Source organism: Mauremys reevesii, unplaced genomic scaffold, assembly GCF_016161935.1.
Source record: "Mauremys reevesii isolate NIE-2019 unplaced genomic scaffold, ASM1616193v1 Contig130, whole genome shotgun sequence".
Lineage (NCBI taxonomy): Eukaryota > Metazoa > Chordata > Testudines > Geoemydidae > Mauremys > Mauremys reevesii.
In genome coordinates, this window is record NW_024100750.1 from 136,523 (window position 1) to 153,469 (window position 16,947).

Sequence of the window (16,947 nt, forward strand, 5' to 3'; positions counted from 1 at the left end):
CAAAGGGGCTGCCTGCCGCCCAAGCTGGTGCCTGCTGCCGCGGGAGCCGCCACTTCAGGGCTGGGTAACAGGCTGCCACTACCCCCCCGCCCGCAGTAGCCAGGCTGTTAGTGTCCGGTCACTACATCTGACCGAACACGCCAGGTTCCCTTTTCAACTGGACTTTCCGGTCAGAAACCAGACACCTGGCAACCCTAATTTCTGATTCTGTGCTAGCGGCTGCGTATTGCTCCCACTGCCAAACGTGGTGCGCGACTCGTATCCCCCTTTTCCAGAGGCGCTTGCAGCCCCACTGAAGCCAATGGCGCTAGGCCGAGTTTCACCCGCAGCGGATCTGGCCTACTCCGCAGTGTTTCTCAAGTACCGTAGCGCAGCCTGGCACTCCGGGCTGGCTGCCGGTGGGCCGCGGACGGCAGGATAGCAGCGGGGAGCTCAGCCCAGCCAGCTCAGTGCGGGGCAGCAGGCATGCAGTGTTTAAAAGGAGAGCAGGGACATTTTACGTGGCAGTTTGGTGGAAGGGGGAAGTCAGGCCTACGTGGATTCAGCAGAGGGTGACCAGATGTCCCGATTTTATAGGGACAGTCCCGATATTTGGGGCTTTTTCTTATATAGGCTCCTATTACCCCCATCCCCGTCCCGATTGTTCACACTTGCTGTCTGGTCACCCTAATTCAGCATCTTCTAGACTTTTAAGCCAGAAGGGACCATTAGATCATCTGGTCTGACCTGACTAATAGGCAAATCTCATGCAGAGCGGCAGGGGTGGCCCGCAGTGAGTGACTAACAGAGCTGGGAATTAGAGACGCCAGCTCAGGCCTCAGCAGAGCAATAAGTGTTTGTTGTCCTAGGAGGTGGGTGGAACTGCACAGATGCACAATGGCAGGATGGCTGCCATCTGGACTGCTGCAAAGCCAGCTGTGTGGGGCCTGCTGAAATGGTCATCTTGATTCGCCAGCGTATTACTCCTGCTGGCATGACACATTGGTCAGGGGAGTAGGGCCAGTTATATTCCACCTGCTTTCAGATGGATTCAGAATCCAGACTAAAACGCTGGCTCCTCTGCCCGGTGATCACGTCAAAAGACTTTATTGTGTGGAAGAGAAATTGTTCAGGAAGAGAGACTCAATCTCAGGGGAAAGTGACGCCACTCGGTTCTAAAGATCCTACGGCCCAGGAGAGTTGAGACAAGTCTGATACGTTTCAAGTCACAGCAGACACGTGCCGGGCTCGGTTTCTCAATTTTTTTTATTATTTTTTTGGTTTGTATAAAAGAGCCCATGTTCTAAGAAGATAATTAACATGGGAATTTGTATTTCTTTCCCCCAGCAATTTTCTGGCACAAATCATGTTAGATTTAAGAGCAAAAGCCAGAGATGGGGACAAATGGGGAACAGGGGAGAGAAAAAGGAAAAACAGACAAGAGGGAAATTGTCTGCAAAAATAGTGGAGTTATCAACTGCTCTTTGATTTCTATCATTTATAGCACAAAGATACTGTACATTGAAATGAGACCAAACATTTTCATGTGCCAGGAAGAGAGGCTGGGATGTGGAAGGGTGAGAGGAGAAGGGTCTTTTCTTATCATCATTCAAATTCATTCTTTGTCTTGGCCATTTCATTCATCTTGAAGGGATTCACTGCTTTCTTCTAGAGGGAAGCAAGCTTGCCTGTGTCCATAGCCCGACTTCCGGGAGCTCTCCATGACAGCTCTCCTCTGGCCAAACCGTCCCACGGGGCTGATCCCACGCCCTGTGTACCAGGAAGGGTCGATATCAGGGTCTAGAAGGCAAAGGCCAGGAAGTCTTTAGAACGTGAGGCTGAGGACTAATTCTCCTGAGCATGTCTCACAGCCACCTGCTTGGGATGGAGAAGGAGGGACTTCCTGAGCTAAAACCATGGACTGGTCCAGCTGGAGTTAAAGCTCCCAAGCTCTAGGCTGTGATCGCTCATGTCCTCTGTGGCTCAGGCCCCGACCTGTAACATACACTTGCCAGTGGTTGCATCTGCCTTGTCATTGCCGGTGGTGAGCAGGTGGCGTGGCCTTCGCTTATTTTAAAATGACAATGTCTTTTGCACAGTAATGAAGGAGGGAAGGGGGTAGCCATACAGAGGAGGGACTGGGTGACTCAGGGCACTGGGAATGGGGTGCAACCCTCTTCCCCTGGCTGGTTCCCGTTGTGCCGGCCCTATGGAGAAGCACAGGACTCGATTCTCCAGGGACTGCCGTCCAGCCCCTTTCACAACCACCGCTAAAAACCAACAGCAGGCACCCTGAGCCACGCAGCGCAAACAGGGCCCTGCTGGGGTGACGGGAACCAAGGGCCACATTCTTGGCTTGGAGCAGATCCTTTGAAATCAGTGGGGCTCCGCTGATTCACAGCCGCTGAGGATCTGGCCCATGTGCTTAGTTCTCTGGCTCTGCAGTGACTCACTTGCTGACATGCGACCTGTGCGTCCTCGCGGCAGTTAGAACATGGGCTTTGTGCTATGAGCACGTGGGGCCCTGTCATCCTGAGACTGCCGACAGCCCGGTGTGTGTATAGGCTGCCCCACCACCAGAGCACCAGGCAACTCCATTGCCCAAGCTAATTCAGGTGGGCTGGGGAGTCAGGAGAGCTGGGTTCTAACCCTGCCTGTCACCTCGAGAAAGTCACCGCCCCTGTGTCTGGTGTGTTTATATTGCAAACTCCTTCAGGAAGGGCTGTTACTGCCAGGGGTGTGCCTGGCGCTTAGCACAGAGCGGCCTGATCGCGTCGGGTGCCACCGGGTGCTGCCGTGACACACGTTGTAGGAAGAGATTTGCTGGACAGGCTGATTAAAAACTGCAAGTTTTTGAGTTCTGCTGTCTGGAAAGTTCCTCTAGACTTTTCCTGGCTCATGGAATCTGCAACGCAGCTGGGCCAGGAAACTCCGTCTGTTGGCCCTTTGTAGGCCTTGCTGGGGAGAACGGCCTTCGGGGTGGGCGGGAGGAAGGGGGTGAAAAGATGTAAGGAATTGTTTTAGAGTGTCTGAAGTCTCTCTAAAGGACCGTTTTGAAGTCCAGCTCCTGGACTGAGCCAGAGCAGAGTGGCTGGGTGAGGGGGAGGATGGATTGGGTTGCAGAAGATGAGAGGGAAAATGCAGAGACAGGAGGGGGAAGCTATGGGGAGCAAGAGGGGGATTCTGGAGGGACAAGATCAAAGCCTAGCTAATGAAAGGACAGAAAGCTCAGCCATCTCAGGCTGCAGCCCTCTAGCCTGGCAGTAACCCGCAATGTTGCACGTTCACCGGCAGAGGGCGCTGCTACACAGGCCCGAGCACACAGTGGCTAGCAATGACAGACTTAACCCAGAGGCCTTTTCAAAAACTTTTGCTGCATTTGAACAACTCCACGTGTTTGGGGTCAGGTTGGGACAAGTCCTTACACAGGTGTGCGCGTGCGTGCAAGGAGACCCTGCTCCTGCCATGCCAGGCCCATGCCCGGCTGCGGTCAGTGTGCACGGGGAGATACAGGGAGGAGGCAGAGTGGCTTGAGGTGCTCTGAGTGCGGGCAGGCTTCATACGCGCACAGCGCTGCTCCTGCACCTCTGCACTACACCCTGTTCAACGCCTGGGCGCTCTGGAGACTCTCCACCCTGTGACTAAACCAGGCTCTGAACATAGGCTACCATGGGAGAGAGACAGGAGAAGCCTCTCTATTAAACACTGACCCTGCCATGCCACCCACTGATACCGTCACCGACCTCCTAGGCTCTTCTGTGCTGGGTCCAATTATCTGGGGAGGGCAGAGATAACGGGGGTGGGGGGCAGCAGAGCCATTTGGGGTGGCTCTGCGCCAGTCTGCACCAGCTGAGGAGCTGGCCTGGCTGCTGCAGTTACAGGGACTTACTCCTGATTTCCATGGATCGCTCGTGGAGTCGGCATTCGGCTTTGGGCAGGGCCAGACAGATGAGCAGCAGGTACATGAAGCAGGCAGCCAGCAGTTTCATTCCCTTCAGCTCCCCCAAGGCTTGTGGCTGGTGCCGGAATTTAGCAAGGTGTGAGTCCAGCCTGCAGAAACAGAGACCAGGAGAGTTAATGAGACCTCATCTTGGGTGGGGGTGGGGTGAGCAAATCAATCCACTCTCTGGAGAGACACCCACTGAATAACAGGAATTACAGCTGTTCCCAGGAAACTGGAGGAAACATGGAAGTGCCAACGTTTTGAAACGGGTTTTTGTTCCAAATTGGACTGAAAAGCTGAAATTGCCCGCAAAATAAAAAATTCCAAGATTTTTTTAAATTTGGAACCATTAAAATGTTTTGTTTAGTTAATGTCAAAGCAATACACACTATTAAACCATCAATCTTAAATACATTACAATTAACGGTTTAATATAAAAGTCAAAACGAAACAAATGAAAATGAGGAGATTCAAAACGCTGTGTTTTGACTCTATCAATATGAACCACTTCAACATTATCGAAACAAAACCAGAAAGTCAAAACGGTTCATTTTGGTTCTTTATGCATCTAAAATGTTGTCAGAATTGACACATTCCCACAAAATAGTTGGACTTTGACAAAACTGCATTTTTCCAATGGAAAAAAGGTTCCCCTGAAAGTGTTTTGCCAAGCACCAGTGGGAACGGATGCATGATCAGCATTGTCAACCACACCTTAGTCATTCAAAAGTCATGAGTCAGGTCCCCCCAATCATGAGATTATGATCATAATATACATATATATATATATATATATATACACACACACACACGTTTCTTTTTATTTGTCAGTCTGGTTTCTGAGCTGCTACAGTGCACTTGGGTTATATTTTCAAGCTTTTCTCCTCAGCCAGTAGATCGAAAAACCATTTTTGATGAAAGCCAAGATTCTCGTGCGATCTCTGGATTCCGAAACCTGGATAAAACATCTCGAGAGTTGGCATCACTCTAAGCAGTGAGTGAGTAGTTGCCTTTTTGGAGCTGCAACTAAACCTGAGACCTAAACTTACCTGTGAAACCACACACAGGTGCACACCTGAGCGTCTCCTCTGTGGGCATGTAACAGGGCGGCTTGCCTGGGTTCTGGAGTCTGGGCTAAGCCAGGCCGGAGTACAACAGGAGCCTCACCTGAGTGGATGCAGGTGATTTAATATAAGAGGCAGCAGGATGCGGCAGGTGTGTGGCTGGCTGAGAGGGAGGAAGGAGCAGGAGGGCAAGCAAAGGAGCCACAGGGCTGAGACCTGGCGGCTTTGGGTACAAGACTCTCTGGGGTGATTAAGGGGCCCATAACGGGCTGCTAGAGGCAAGACACTGCAGAGGCATCCCTGGCCACAAGGGGGCGCTTCGGCGGCAGCAACACTCTAGGGCAGGAAAGGGCAGTGAAAGGGCTGCAAGCCATACCACCAGAGTGACACGGGCACCGATGCCTTGAGCTGGTAACTGCATCTGTGATATGGGTCCAAGGAGCTGGCTGGGGTAGAGGCAGGCAGTGGGGGGGGCAAAGGGGGCAGTGGGCAGGCCAGCATTGTCCCACCCATTTGCATTGCTCATGGCAGAGATGTAACACAGCCAGGGCTAATACGTTTCTGCTGCCCATCCATCCGTAAAGCCGCCGAGTAGCTGCTGGCTTTGGAAGTCCTGGCAGTGCAGCCACTGGGGAGATCCGTGACCTTTGCTCCCTCCATCAGGGGTGTTGGTGCGAGTGAATGCCCTGGGCCCAGAGTTTTGAGAGTACTCTGCCCTGGAGATGATTGAGCCCTGCACCAAAAGCTACATATTTTGAAGGCACCAAGGACCATAAAAACTCTCTGAGCCCTCGTCATCTCTGGCCTCGATCCTGCAACCTCCTTTCCAGGCCTCCCCGACAGCCAGGTCAAGCCCTCCCTCCTGTCTGACGGCTGGGATTGTCTTCTGACCTTGTAGCTATGACCACGCCACCCTGCTTCCCTGCAGTCGGTTAAACGCCTTGTTCTCACTGTTAATGTCGCTCATGGCTCGCCCTTCCCTGCGCTTCTTTTTGTCTGGGCCTACTGCCTCCACTCTGCCGACGATGCCGCCCTTGTCGGCCTGTCTGTCCACTTCTCCCATGCTTCCCAGGTGCAGAGAGTTCCTGTCCCAACTAGCCCTCACAACTGCCACCCCAGGCCTCCTTCTCCTCAAGGCCTACTTGTGTGTCACGAAGCCACTGGTGGTGACAACTGCTAATGGCTCATTAATGGACAGTGGGGATCGCACAGAGTAGAAGTGGGTATTCACCCACAAAAGCTCATGCTGCAAAACGTCTATTAGTCTATAAGGTGCCACAGGATTCTTTGCTGCTTTTACAGAACCAGACTAACACGGCTCCCCTCTGATACTTGACAGAGTATTTTGTGCATTTGTTTGCATCTCAAAATTTATTTGGACTTGTAAGAAGACCCAGACCCATCTACAGTGCACATTCATCAGCTGTGCACCCTTCGGTCACCTTATCTATTGTTCCATCACCTCATTCCCTCACATTGTTTGCTACGCTTGTTCGATTGCTTTTGACTTTCTCTGGTGTGTCTTGTCGTAAGTTGGGCCCTTACCCTGCAAGCGGCTGTGTGTGACCAGAACCCTGCATTGCGTGGCCAGGGTCAGGACCTCAGACCGAGTTCATCCGGGCCTGGTCTGTCTTTTACCGTGTGTTTGCCACAAAGGGGCTGTGATCTGATTGAGGGCCGTGGGCACATAAAGAATCCAAGACACCTCCTCTGAGCACAGTTAGAGGCATGTCAAGATCTTAAGGATCATAGAACAACTCTCCCCCTCCGTCCATCTCCTGATGTGCTACCTGGAAAAGCTTGAAGTCAGGGAACAACCGCAGCCACTATACTGTCCTAAGCAGACTGTCAATTCCCAGTGTGTGTAGACTCATAGACTTTAAGGCCAAAAGGATCATCTAGTCTGACCTCCTGCACATTGCAGGCCCCGCAACCTCACCCACCCAACTCCTGTAATATTTATGAAGCACCAACAAAGTGCTTTGCCTATAAATGAAATACTCCTGTCATCCTCCCTACCCCCTCCGCTGTTTATTTTTCTGCCTTCCTATCTAGGAGCAAGGGGTGAACTCCTGCCCCTCTGGCCATGGTTACTAGAAATGGGAACAAAATGTTTTCCTCATTCCATAAAAGTATTTCAATATTTAAAATTTTTTCCCCATCTTGACTCGGGATGAGAAGTCAAAATCTCAAAAATTTCCTGAACTGAAAATTTGAAAAAAAAAATCAGTTTGGGTCAATCAAAATGTTTCATTTTGATCATTTCAAAGTGTTTTATTTCAGTTTTGACTCTTAATTTCTTTAACTATCGCTAGCTGAAATTTTGAAATGAAAAGTTGTTTAGGAATCAGAACTTTTCATTTCAAAAAATGCTAAAATGAAACATTCTGAACATTTTCAAAAAAAGTCAAGTCAAGAAATTAATCAAAACTGACCCTTTTGCATGAGAAATTTTGGTTTTTGATAAATCAGCATGTTCTGATGAGAAACACTGAGTAAAAACCATTCCCGACTAGCTCTGATTGCTCTTCCTTTTTGTATACTCCTTGGTGAATGACCATAAGACATTGTAAGAAAAGAATTGCTTTGAAAAGCTTCTTGGTCTATTACTTCTGTTCATTGTTATTTTCTATCCAAGTTACTGACCTGCTTAAAACACTGAAGTGGTTCAGAAACAGACAGATGTCTTCAGCCTAGGAAATAAATGACCAAGTCATCTGGCTGCGTGAGGCATCAACACAAGTTTGAATGTTCATTGTAACCTCCAGTCTCAGTGGCAAGTCCTACTACCTTGTTAATTCTTTCCCTAGCACATCAGAGAGGGCGTTTTGGAAGCCATTTCTTATTGGTGTGAATAAAAAGGAAACTCGTGCTGGGGGGTGGGGGAGGGGAAGGCAGGCTGTCATTTAATGAAGCAATGGTTAGAAAAATATAGGGGAAGCTGTAGGGGATCCAAGCTCTGGCCCAATGAGCCCACGTGCATGACTAAGGCCAGCAGATCTTGAAGCTGGGTGGGCTAGTGGTGAGACCATTGGGCTGGGGCCCAGAACTGGTAGATTTCTGGTTCTGGTTCTATCGCTGACCCTTGCCAGGCCCTTACTCTCTTTAGTCCTCACTTTCCTGTCTGTCAAACAGGCATCACAATACTTCCCGACAGCAGGTTCTGAGGCCTAATGAACATTTGTTAAGCAGGCTGAGATCCTTGGGGGGTGGGCGGGGCTGTACACCCGCAAACTATTGGTCTGAATCATGCTAGGAAATCCATGTAATTGGATGATGCCATGAAGGTGTTCGGTGGGGACGGCTACCTACTGAAAGCTGTGCCTGGGGAAGGAGCCACGCAGTTCCCAGTGACACCAAAGACAACTGTCAGACTGACTCCTCCTGCACCCCTACGTCTGACACTGCAGACACTGGAGCTCTCGGGCCCAGCTCAAAGCCCACTGGGAGTCTTTCCAGGGATGTCAGCAGGCCCTTAGCGAGCATCCTAAGAAGGGTTTCAGGTGCCTTAGTGAAGGGCTGGAAGTCAGGTGCTTTAGGACTTGTCTGCACTTGAAATGCTACAGCAGCACAGTTGTTGCGCCGCTGTAGCGCTTTGGTGTAGACGCTCCCGATGCTGACAGGAGAGATTCTCCCATCGGTGTAGTTAATCCACCTCCCTGAGAGGTGGTAGCTAGGTTGATGGTTCCAGCAACCTAGCACTGGCTACACGGGAACTTAGGTCAGCTTAACTACCCACGGCAGGTTGTGCATTTTTCATACCCTTGAGCAACATAAATTTTCTAGTTTAGACTAGCCCTTAGTTGCCACCTCCTTATTTCTCTGAATCGCAAACCATTAATTCCTATGAACTGCAGGAGCACCCCTTTGGGAGAGCAGGATGAGTCCCATGACAGAGCCGCACAAGCCCTGACTCTCACACCTGTAACTGGCCGAGCCGTCAGTGGATGGCGGTCCTAGGCTCGATTTGCGTTTACTCTGATGCCTCCCACCACCGAGCTGGTGTGTGGTTTCAATTTGTCAGCGTGATTTACTCTGACAAAGTCACATAGCCCTTCCCCTTGCTGGGAATCACCCTGGGACTCCAGGTAGAAACGAAGTGACTCTGTTTGGCAATCTCTTACCAGAAAGGCCAGCTGATTGCAGTTATAGCGCTGCCAGCAGGCTGCTGAGTTTGAACCTTATAGCAGCAAATATCCAACGGAAGGAAATGTGCTAATCGTTAGAGAACCTTCTGTCCATCCACACCTGTTCTTTTCCCCTGGGCTGTATCACCATTCATCGCCTCCTTTTTAGCCCTCACGGTTTCTCTCCTGCATGCGGCGATAATTGTACATGAAGTTATGCACCCGCCGCTGGGTGCACTCCATTTTAAAATGTGAAATTCTGTGCTACAGATAACAGATGGATTCTGGAACCTTGGGAGAGACGGACTCTGAGCACTGAGGCTTCTTCACACCCCTTATGGCACAATTTCCACCGTGCTTCTTACATTCTCGTTTAAATTGATGGCAACCATGCAGCCGAACATATCGGGCATGGGAGTCAAAACTCTTCACCAGTGCTTCCCCGTGCAACTGGCACACTCTCACTGCATCGCCCTCACCATTCAAGTGGAGTGTGGACATTTAAAAGACGGCCACTGGAGCCGATGCACTAGGAATGAGAGTGGGATCTGGCTGCAGGTTCTGCTGCATTTGTCCATTGCCCCATTTGGACAAAGACAGACTTTTGGGCAGTCCACACCCCACTGCTGCAGGACATGGCCCGGGGACACCAGTTAATGTGCAGATGTTTAGGTGGTAACTCTGAGTATCAGTGGAAGAACAGCATTCCCACCCAGCCCATTTCTAGTTCCTACGGCTCCTGGGAGGCTCAAGTGTCATGTAGTTGACCTCTCAATGACAGTGATGGCACCTGTGGCTGTTCTAGCTTGAGCAGAGTGCTCAGTTCAATCAAAAGGCCATTTCCCCCTGAAAAGTGCGAGACCTGAACATCCAAGCCAGGCTCTGAAAATCAAAGGGCTTTTTACATCAGCAATAAAGATTCTGCCATCAGGACGTCCAGAATTTGGCAATTCTGCTGCTGATACAACAGACAGAAGAGATTCCACCTTGCTTTTCCAGAGCTGGCTCAATCTGCAGTGGGAACTTCATGCAAAAACTGGGTCAGCGAAGGAAGCAGGTGTGACCTAAGACACACAGGGCACAGTTTTTAACACCGAGCGCACCCAGCTGCGGGTGCCTAACTTCATGCACAATCACCATCCTTGCGGGTGATAATACGATCAGAAACTGAACACATCATTTTACTCTTTTCTGGCTTCCCCACTTTTTATTCCAATTGGGTTTTACTAGAGGTTTCATGGGTCTTAAACAATGAGGTTAATATCTGAGTATAAATGCACAGGCTAGATGCCTAACATGTCCAGTGTTGTTTTCTTCAACCGCCTGGAATTCAGGAGCTAACCGAGCATGTACAACCTACAAGGGATGAGAGGTATTGTTTCAGATGTTCTTAGCATCGGCAGCAGACTCAGACAAAGTCAGTTTTCCTTTGCAGGCCTTTTGAAAATTCTAAGGCTCTGAACTCAATCGACAGAAAATACCTGTTTTGCCATGCAAACAACATTGTAGTAGCGGTTATAGTTCAGTCACGGGAAAACAGAATTAGAAGCCATTTGGATATAAGCTCAAAGGCTGTGTATGGACACTTGCCTTTCGTTGCAGGCTTCATGTACTTTCAGCAAAGAGCACTTTACGGGAAATACTGTTTGCTGAACGTGTAACACTGCTCACATGGATGGATAGTACACAGACATTCATGTGCAGAAAAACTCACACCAAAAACTTCAAACATGCGAACAAGCACATTGCCACAGCACACAAGGGTCACTGCATGAAAACACCTGGCTGCGTCCCCAAGATAACGCATCACACAAGCAAACAAAGAGTGGAGGAAAAACCAGTGGATTCAAATAAGGTGCAGTTCCAACCCCTTCCAGTTTACCTCTGGCTGCGAGTGTGTGGCTGGCACACAGACATGCTAAAGTACTTACTGTGTGTCAAGCAGGAGTTCTGGAGTGCGATGCTGCTTCCTTCCTCCGATGATTGGACTCTGTGAGCCAAAGAGCCCCTGTTTGCCTGTTTTATGCCTTGCCTTAGTGCTGATGTCACAGACAAAGCCAGCCCTGGACAAAGCCAGGGCATTTTCACGTCAGCTCCCCTCCCCATAACCCATTATGTTAATTTGTATCAAATCAAGAAAGGGATTTTCATGACTCATGAGGGCGCCTATTTTATCTTGGGATTCTAATATTTTCTTCATTTGGACAAATCAGATAGCTTGGAAATACGCTAATCTTTCCCCCACGTGGGCCATTATTTCCCACGTAAGGAGCTGGACCTCATCAGGGAGTGTATGTTGTGCAGACGCATTCCACAAGGTGCACACTGGTACGTATCTGCATGTGGTTGCTGAATTAAGCTACAATGGTGTAAATCCCACTTGGTGCTTCTATGTTAGGAGTTTGTATCAGTGTCAATTTCTTTACTGCCGACAAGCCTGTACAGTTCCTACATCCCAAACCTAGGCCCAGGCCCGTCCACTCCATTGGGGGTCAGCTCAGCTCCCTGAGGGGCTCTCAAAGTGTCCAGTTCAGGTACTGACCAGCCCCAAATTTTGTCACCTCCTACCCATCTGGAGCTCCTCAGTCTGGGGCACGGTCGCTGGCTTAGCAGATTGCCCTCTGTCTCTGTGTCCAGTTCAGTCAGTCCATCTCTCTCAGGCTTTCATCTCCCAAAGGGGTGGGGGTGGGGAGGAATCCCCGTCCCTGCTGCTGGAGAAACCCTCACAAAGCTGTTGCCGCTCCTGGCAAAGCTCTCAGCACCAGCCTTGTAGCCTGGTGCCACATGCAGTTCATTCCCCCTTCCCCTCGGCTACCGGTGTCCTTTTAAATTCTTCCTCCGCTGGGAGCAGGCCCTGCACCTGTTGAGGGGCAGGGCACCCCTAGTCCAATACTGGATCAGTGAGGGGCCCATACACCCCATCACCGTGAACAGCGTATCCCCCCTTCCTCCTCCGCAAATCAGCCTGGGCTGACAAAAGCCAAGAGAGTAACATGCCGTAAGAACAGCTGGTCCAGGGGAGGAAGCTCATTTAGCCCTGAGACAGAGCCTGCTGGGACTTTTAAGAATCTGTTCTGATAGCATTGAACAGCTTAATCTTTAGCAGAATGCTGCGTGTCTAAGGTATGGCAGAGTAGTGATGCTTAGTGCTACAGAGTAACCACCTTTGTGAGGCCAATAAAAGATAAAGTAGCTACAAAGCTAGAAGCAACTGATTTGAACTAACCCCAAACCTGGGAGGGGAGTTAACATGGAAATAGGGTGACCAGATGTCCTGATATTATAGGGACAGTCCCGATATTTCGGGCTTTGTCTTATATAGGCACCTATTACCCCTTACCCCCGTCCCAATTTTTCACACTTGCTGTCAGGTCACCCTACCTGGTAATGAGAAATGTCTAAGAAAAGCTTAACAAAAAGGGATCAATACATTTGCGAAACCAACGGAAGCTGAAGCTGCATTGTCCGGCACTGGAGGCAAGTGTGACGAAATCACTGCGTGTTTTGCCGTTATCAGGATCTGTTAGACCTACTGGCTGAGTAAGTGAATGTCTCTATCCAACAAGCGGAAAACATGCTGGAGAAGGAGGCCTGTTCGTGTATGTAGCGGCGGGACAAAATGACATGGCTGGGATATTGACCGCTTTGGAAATCTGTCTTCAGCAAGAGAGACAATGAGAAGATGTTTGGGCAATTAATAAGAAATGGCGACATGTTAGAAACCTAAACAGCAGGTCCTACTTAGCATCAAAGTGGGTCCAAATAGTTAAAATTGCTCCTGCCAGCGAGGCCAGTCCTGCCGTCTGCAATAATGATTTTTCTGTTTGGTTTGCTGATTTTTGTGTGTGTGTGCAAAACTGCCAGTGAAGCAAAAAGTCAGTTATTTGCCCAATACTAAGTGCAACTAAATAGGCTCCAGTGGTGAGAGTATCAATTTCCAAGGAGCAATTCCTTTCCTTTCATAACAACCATGGCTATTCTGGTCCGGTAACAGTCAGTATGGACGTGACTGACATCCATGCCTAAGAGCTATTAAAGTTGCTGGGCATCTGGATCCTGAATCCCCACTGCAGCTTGAGATCCCTTCCGCTCTTGCCGCCTGCCCCAGAGCATTTCCCCTCACAGCACCATTTGGCTTTCACTCTTCAGTTGAGTTTCCGCCACTTTCTCCAGGCTTCTACCCTTTCACTGGTTTTACTTTATTTTTTCTCTTTTATTCTTTCATTTCTTTCCCCCGGTTTGGGTAAACCTACCCTGTACTTGACCCTCCACACCCTCTAACCGCTTCCCACTAGAGCCTCCCTTCTCTCATGACTTGTAGGTCACACTCTGCAGTTTCTGGGTCTCCTCTCCCAGGCTCCCTGCTCCTGGGGAGCCTCCAGCTTCTCCCCCAAACCCCAAATCTTAATTCATTCTGTGTCCCTGCCACCCCCACATCTGCCTGTCCCCAGCCCGGCTGTTAATTCTCCTCCTCAACCCTCCCATCACTTCTGCCCCAGCCCTCCTCAGTTCTGCCCCTGCAGCCCCACGTCTGCCCTCAGGGCCCTCTGCTCCTGTTGTGGGGGGAGGGGGCTGCAAGGTGGAAGTTTTGCCTAGGGCGCAAAATCTCCTTGCACCGGCCCTGCTGCTTGGGCTGCTCCATCCCCAGCGGCAGAGACACAGCAATGAAGGGGCCAGAAGCTTTTGGTGAGGAGGGATCAGAAGAGGCAGGTACCAGCTTTAAACCCCAGAGGGAAGCTCCTCCCTAATGCAGCCTCAACGCCCAGGCCAGGAAACAGAGACTTATTGGTACTGTTTGAAGACAGGATACTGGACTATGTGGACCTTTGATCTGACCACTGGACCATTCTGATGTTCTTATAACTAACCGAGCTGTATCTGCCCCCACTGTAACCCACTAGACCCCAGTCCCCTCCTAGAGCTGGGATCGAACCCAGGACTCCTGGCAGGGTCTCTCCCGACAGAGTTAGTAACAAAGTAGGGATATACAGTCACATTTTAACCAGTGTCCCTACAGTGATTTTCCACAAGATGTCAGACCACGTTAGTATTAGAGCTCAGTGGGTCTAATATCGATTTAATTTTCTTTCTTTTATAAAGGAATTAGATACAGGGCTCCTGCCAGCTCATTGCTAACTTCCCTGCCAAAACACTGGAGTTTTCAGGTGCGCAAGTAGCCCCTGGAATCATGGTTAAATTACCCTCCCCACCATTTGAAATGGGGCTCCTGTGTGCACAGTCCCCTACCGTGCTCCCCCAGAAGAGCTGCATTAACAGGCAACTCTGCAATTGACCCCAGGCCTCTCTAGTTCCTTGGCCACATGTATCCTGTCCCTATTCTGGCGGCTACTCCTGAAATAGAGCTCGCCCCTGCTCCCACCTGAGGGACGTGTTGGGTTGAGATCAGCTGATCCAAGCAGGCAGTAGGGACAGAATCTGAGACTTGAAGCTCCTAGAGTGACCTCTTACCTTTATAGACCTGCCCTTCAGCCATCCCCAGCTATTTTCAAGTGTAACGTGATCATAACTAGACCCATTTGAAACCCTTCACCACACAAGACAAAGCCCGTAGGATTCCTCATTAACTATTTATTTCTCCTCCCCTGGCTCCCTACAGCCACTAGCCACCTTCGAGCTTTCCTCTTCTCTCCCAGGCTCTGCTCACTTGATTGCAGCAGCTCAGCGGATGGTCCAGCTTTGCTCTTTCACTTCCATTCTTCACTTCTTTGGGGGGCTGCATTTGCAACCGAGCAGCCTGATGGAAATCCCTGAGTCCTCTGTCTCGGCAGGCAGGCCAAGCAGCCAAGGGAGGTTAGCCTGAACTGTCAGGAGTGGAGGCTTGGCCCATAGGGTAGGGTTACCATATTGGAACTGTCAAAAAAGAGGACACTCCATGGGCGGGGGAGTGGTTTAAATGCTCCAGACAGATGCTTCGCAGGTAGGGTTGGGGGCGTGTAAGAGTCCGGTGTGGGGGCTCGGCCCTCTCGGGTGTGGCCGGGAGCCAGGCCGCGTCACTACACGGCCTAAATCAGCAGTTCAGTCTCCGAAGGTCCAAGGGCTCAGACCTCAGGCAGGGCTGAGCAGAAATAAACAGTCAACGGCCCAAGTCCTCAGTCAGGTGGGGCAGCAAACAGCAGTTCTAGGCTCAGACCTCAGGCAGGGGCTGAGCACCCAGAGTCAGTAAAGCCCTAGCCCTAGTCAGGGCGGGAAATAAACAGTAGTTCAAGGGGCTCAGCTACTTAAGCAGGAGCTGAGCAAACAATAGTTCAGGGCTCAGATCTTTAAGCAGGAGCTGAGCAGCAATAATAGTTCAGGGCTCAGGTCCTTAAAGCAGGAGCTGAGCAGCAACAATAGGTGAGTCCAGACTTCTGGGTCTGAGCTCTGATGTGAGGGGGAGACTGCCACCCGTGAGGCGGTGGCATGGGGGGACACAGGCCCACCCACTCCACTGTGTCCCAGACCCAGTTAGTCTGCTGCTGTGTCGGTGGGGTCCTGACCGCAACACACCGACATCGGCTCGAAATCTGCAGTAGCCAGACTGGGGTCAGCTACCCCCGGGCTACTTCCCATCTCCCCCTCCATGGGTACCTGCTCATCGCGGGTGTCCGCAGCGGGGTCCCAGACCATGGGCTCCTCGTCGTGCTGAGGGCTGACTAGGTCGGGCTGCTCCTCAGGACACGGGTCGGGGGGATGCTCGGGCAGCTCCTCGGGTAACGGGCTCGGGCAGGCTCGGCCAGTTCTCCTCAGGGTACCGGGCTCGGGCAGGCTCGGCCAGTTCTCCTCTGGATACCGGGCTCGGGCAGGCTCGGCCAGTTCTCCTCTGGATACCGGGCTCGGGCAGGCTTGGCCAGTGCTCCTCTGGGTACCGGGCTCGGGGAAGGCTCGGCCAGTCCTCCTCAGGGTACCGGGCTCGGGGAAGGCTCGGCCAGTCCTCCTCAGGGTACCGGGCTCGGGGAAGGCTCGGCCAGTCCTCCTCAGGGTACCGGGCTCGGGAAGGCTCGGCCAGTTCTCCTCAGGGCACGGGCTCGGGCAGGCTCGCCAGTCCTCCTCAGGGTACGGGCTCGGGCAGGCTCGGCCAGTCCTCCTCAGGGTACGGGCTCGGGCAGGCTCGGCCAGTCCTCCTCAGGGCACGGGCTCGGGCAGGCTCGGCCAGTCCTCCTCAGGGTACGGGGCTTGGGGCAGGCTCGGTCCAGCAGGAGCTCGGTCAGGAGCGCCTGTCCTCTCCAGCCGCCGGGCTGCAACTGAGTGCTGGGCCAGGGCTTTTATACTTCCTGTCCCGCCCCTTGACTTCCGGGGCGGGACAGGTGGCAGTGGCTCCGCCCACTGTGGCAGCTGTTCTGGCTCCTCCTCTCGGGTGCGGCCGGGAGCCAGGCTGCCTCACTACACGGCCCCCTCAAGGCTGGCTCCGTGCAGCGGGGTCAGCCCCTTCCATACCCCCCAGCCGGGAGAGGAAGTCCGCGTTAGCATGGTCCTTCCCGGCCCGATGACGCACAGTGAAGGCATAGGGCTGCAGGGCCAAGTACCACCGCTGCAGCCGCATATTATGGTCCTTCATGCGAGCCAACCATTGAGGGCGGAATGGTCGGTGACCAAGGTGAAGGGGGCTCCCAGGATGTAATACCTCAGGGCTTCACAGGCCCACTTCACAGCGAGGGCTTCCTTTCGACCACCGCGTAGTTTTTCTCTCGGGGAACAGCTTCCGGCTGATGTAAAGAACCGGATGCTCTTCCCTCTACTTCTTGGGAAAGGACGGCCCCGAGTCCCACTTCCGAGGCGCCTGTCTGTAAAACAAATGTCCGTGGAAATCAGGACTATACAAGTCCGGCTTGCTGCA

At 51.6% G+C, this 16,947-nt stretch overlaps 1 protein-coding gene across 3 annotated transcripts; it reads right to left on the reverse strand.

Annotated features, from left to right (window-relative positions):
* Positions 1-1,307: 1,307 nt before the first annotated feature.
* LOC120392978 (prolactin-releasing peptide-like) lies at positions 1,308-15,753 on the reverse strand. Of its 3 annotated transcripts, none has more exons than XM_039517629.1 (3): positions 15,702-15,753; positions 3,869-4,029; positions 1,308-1,779 (listed from the first exon to the last, which is right to left on the reverse strand). In XM_039517629.1, the coding sequence occupies exons 1-3, from the start codon at positions 15,707-15,709 to the stop codon at positions 1,616-1,618; spliced, it is 333 nt and encodes a 110-aa protein (XP_039373563.1). In that variant the 5' UTR covers positions 15,710-15,753; the 3' UTR covers positions 1,308-1,615. The 3 variants fall into 3 exon arrangements, with proteins under 3 accessions (XP_039373563.1, XP_039373565.1, XP_039373564.1); XM_039517631.1 differs by lacking the exon at positions 15,702-15,753 and adding an exon at positions 4,972-5,091; XM_039517630.1 differs by lacking the exon at positions 15,702-15,753 and adding an exon at positions 4,122-4,226 and having other exon boundaries at positions 1,311-1,779.
* Positions 15,754-16,947: the final 1,194 nt, after the last annotated feature.

Bases quoted from the DNA above. Each gene is read 5' to 3' on its own strand.
- LOC120392978 (XM_039517629.1), bottom strand. The intron at 1,780-3,868 runs GTAAGTCCCTGT...TTTGCCTTCTAG, and splicing joins GCGATCCATGGAAATCAGGA to ACCCTGATATCGACCCTTCC.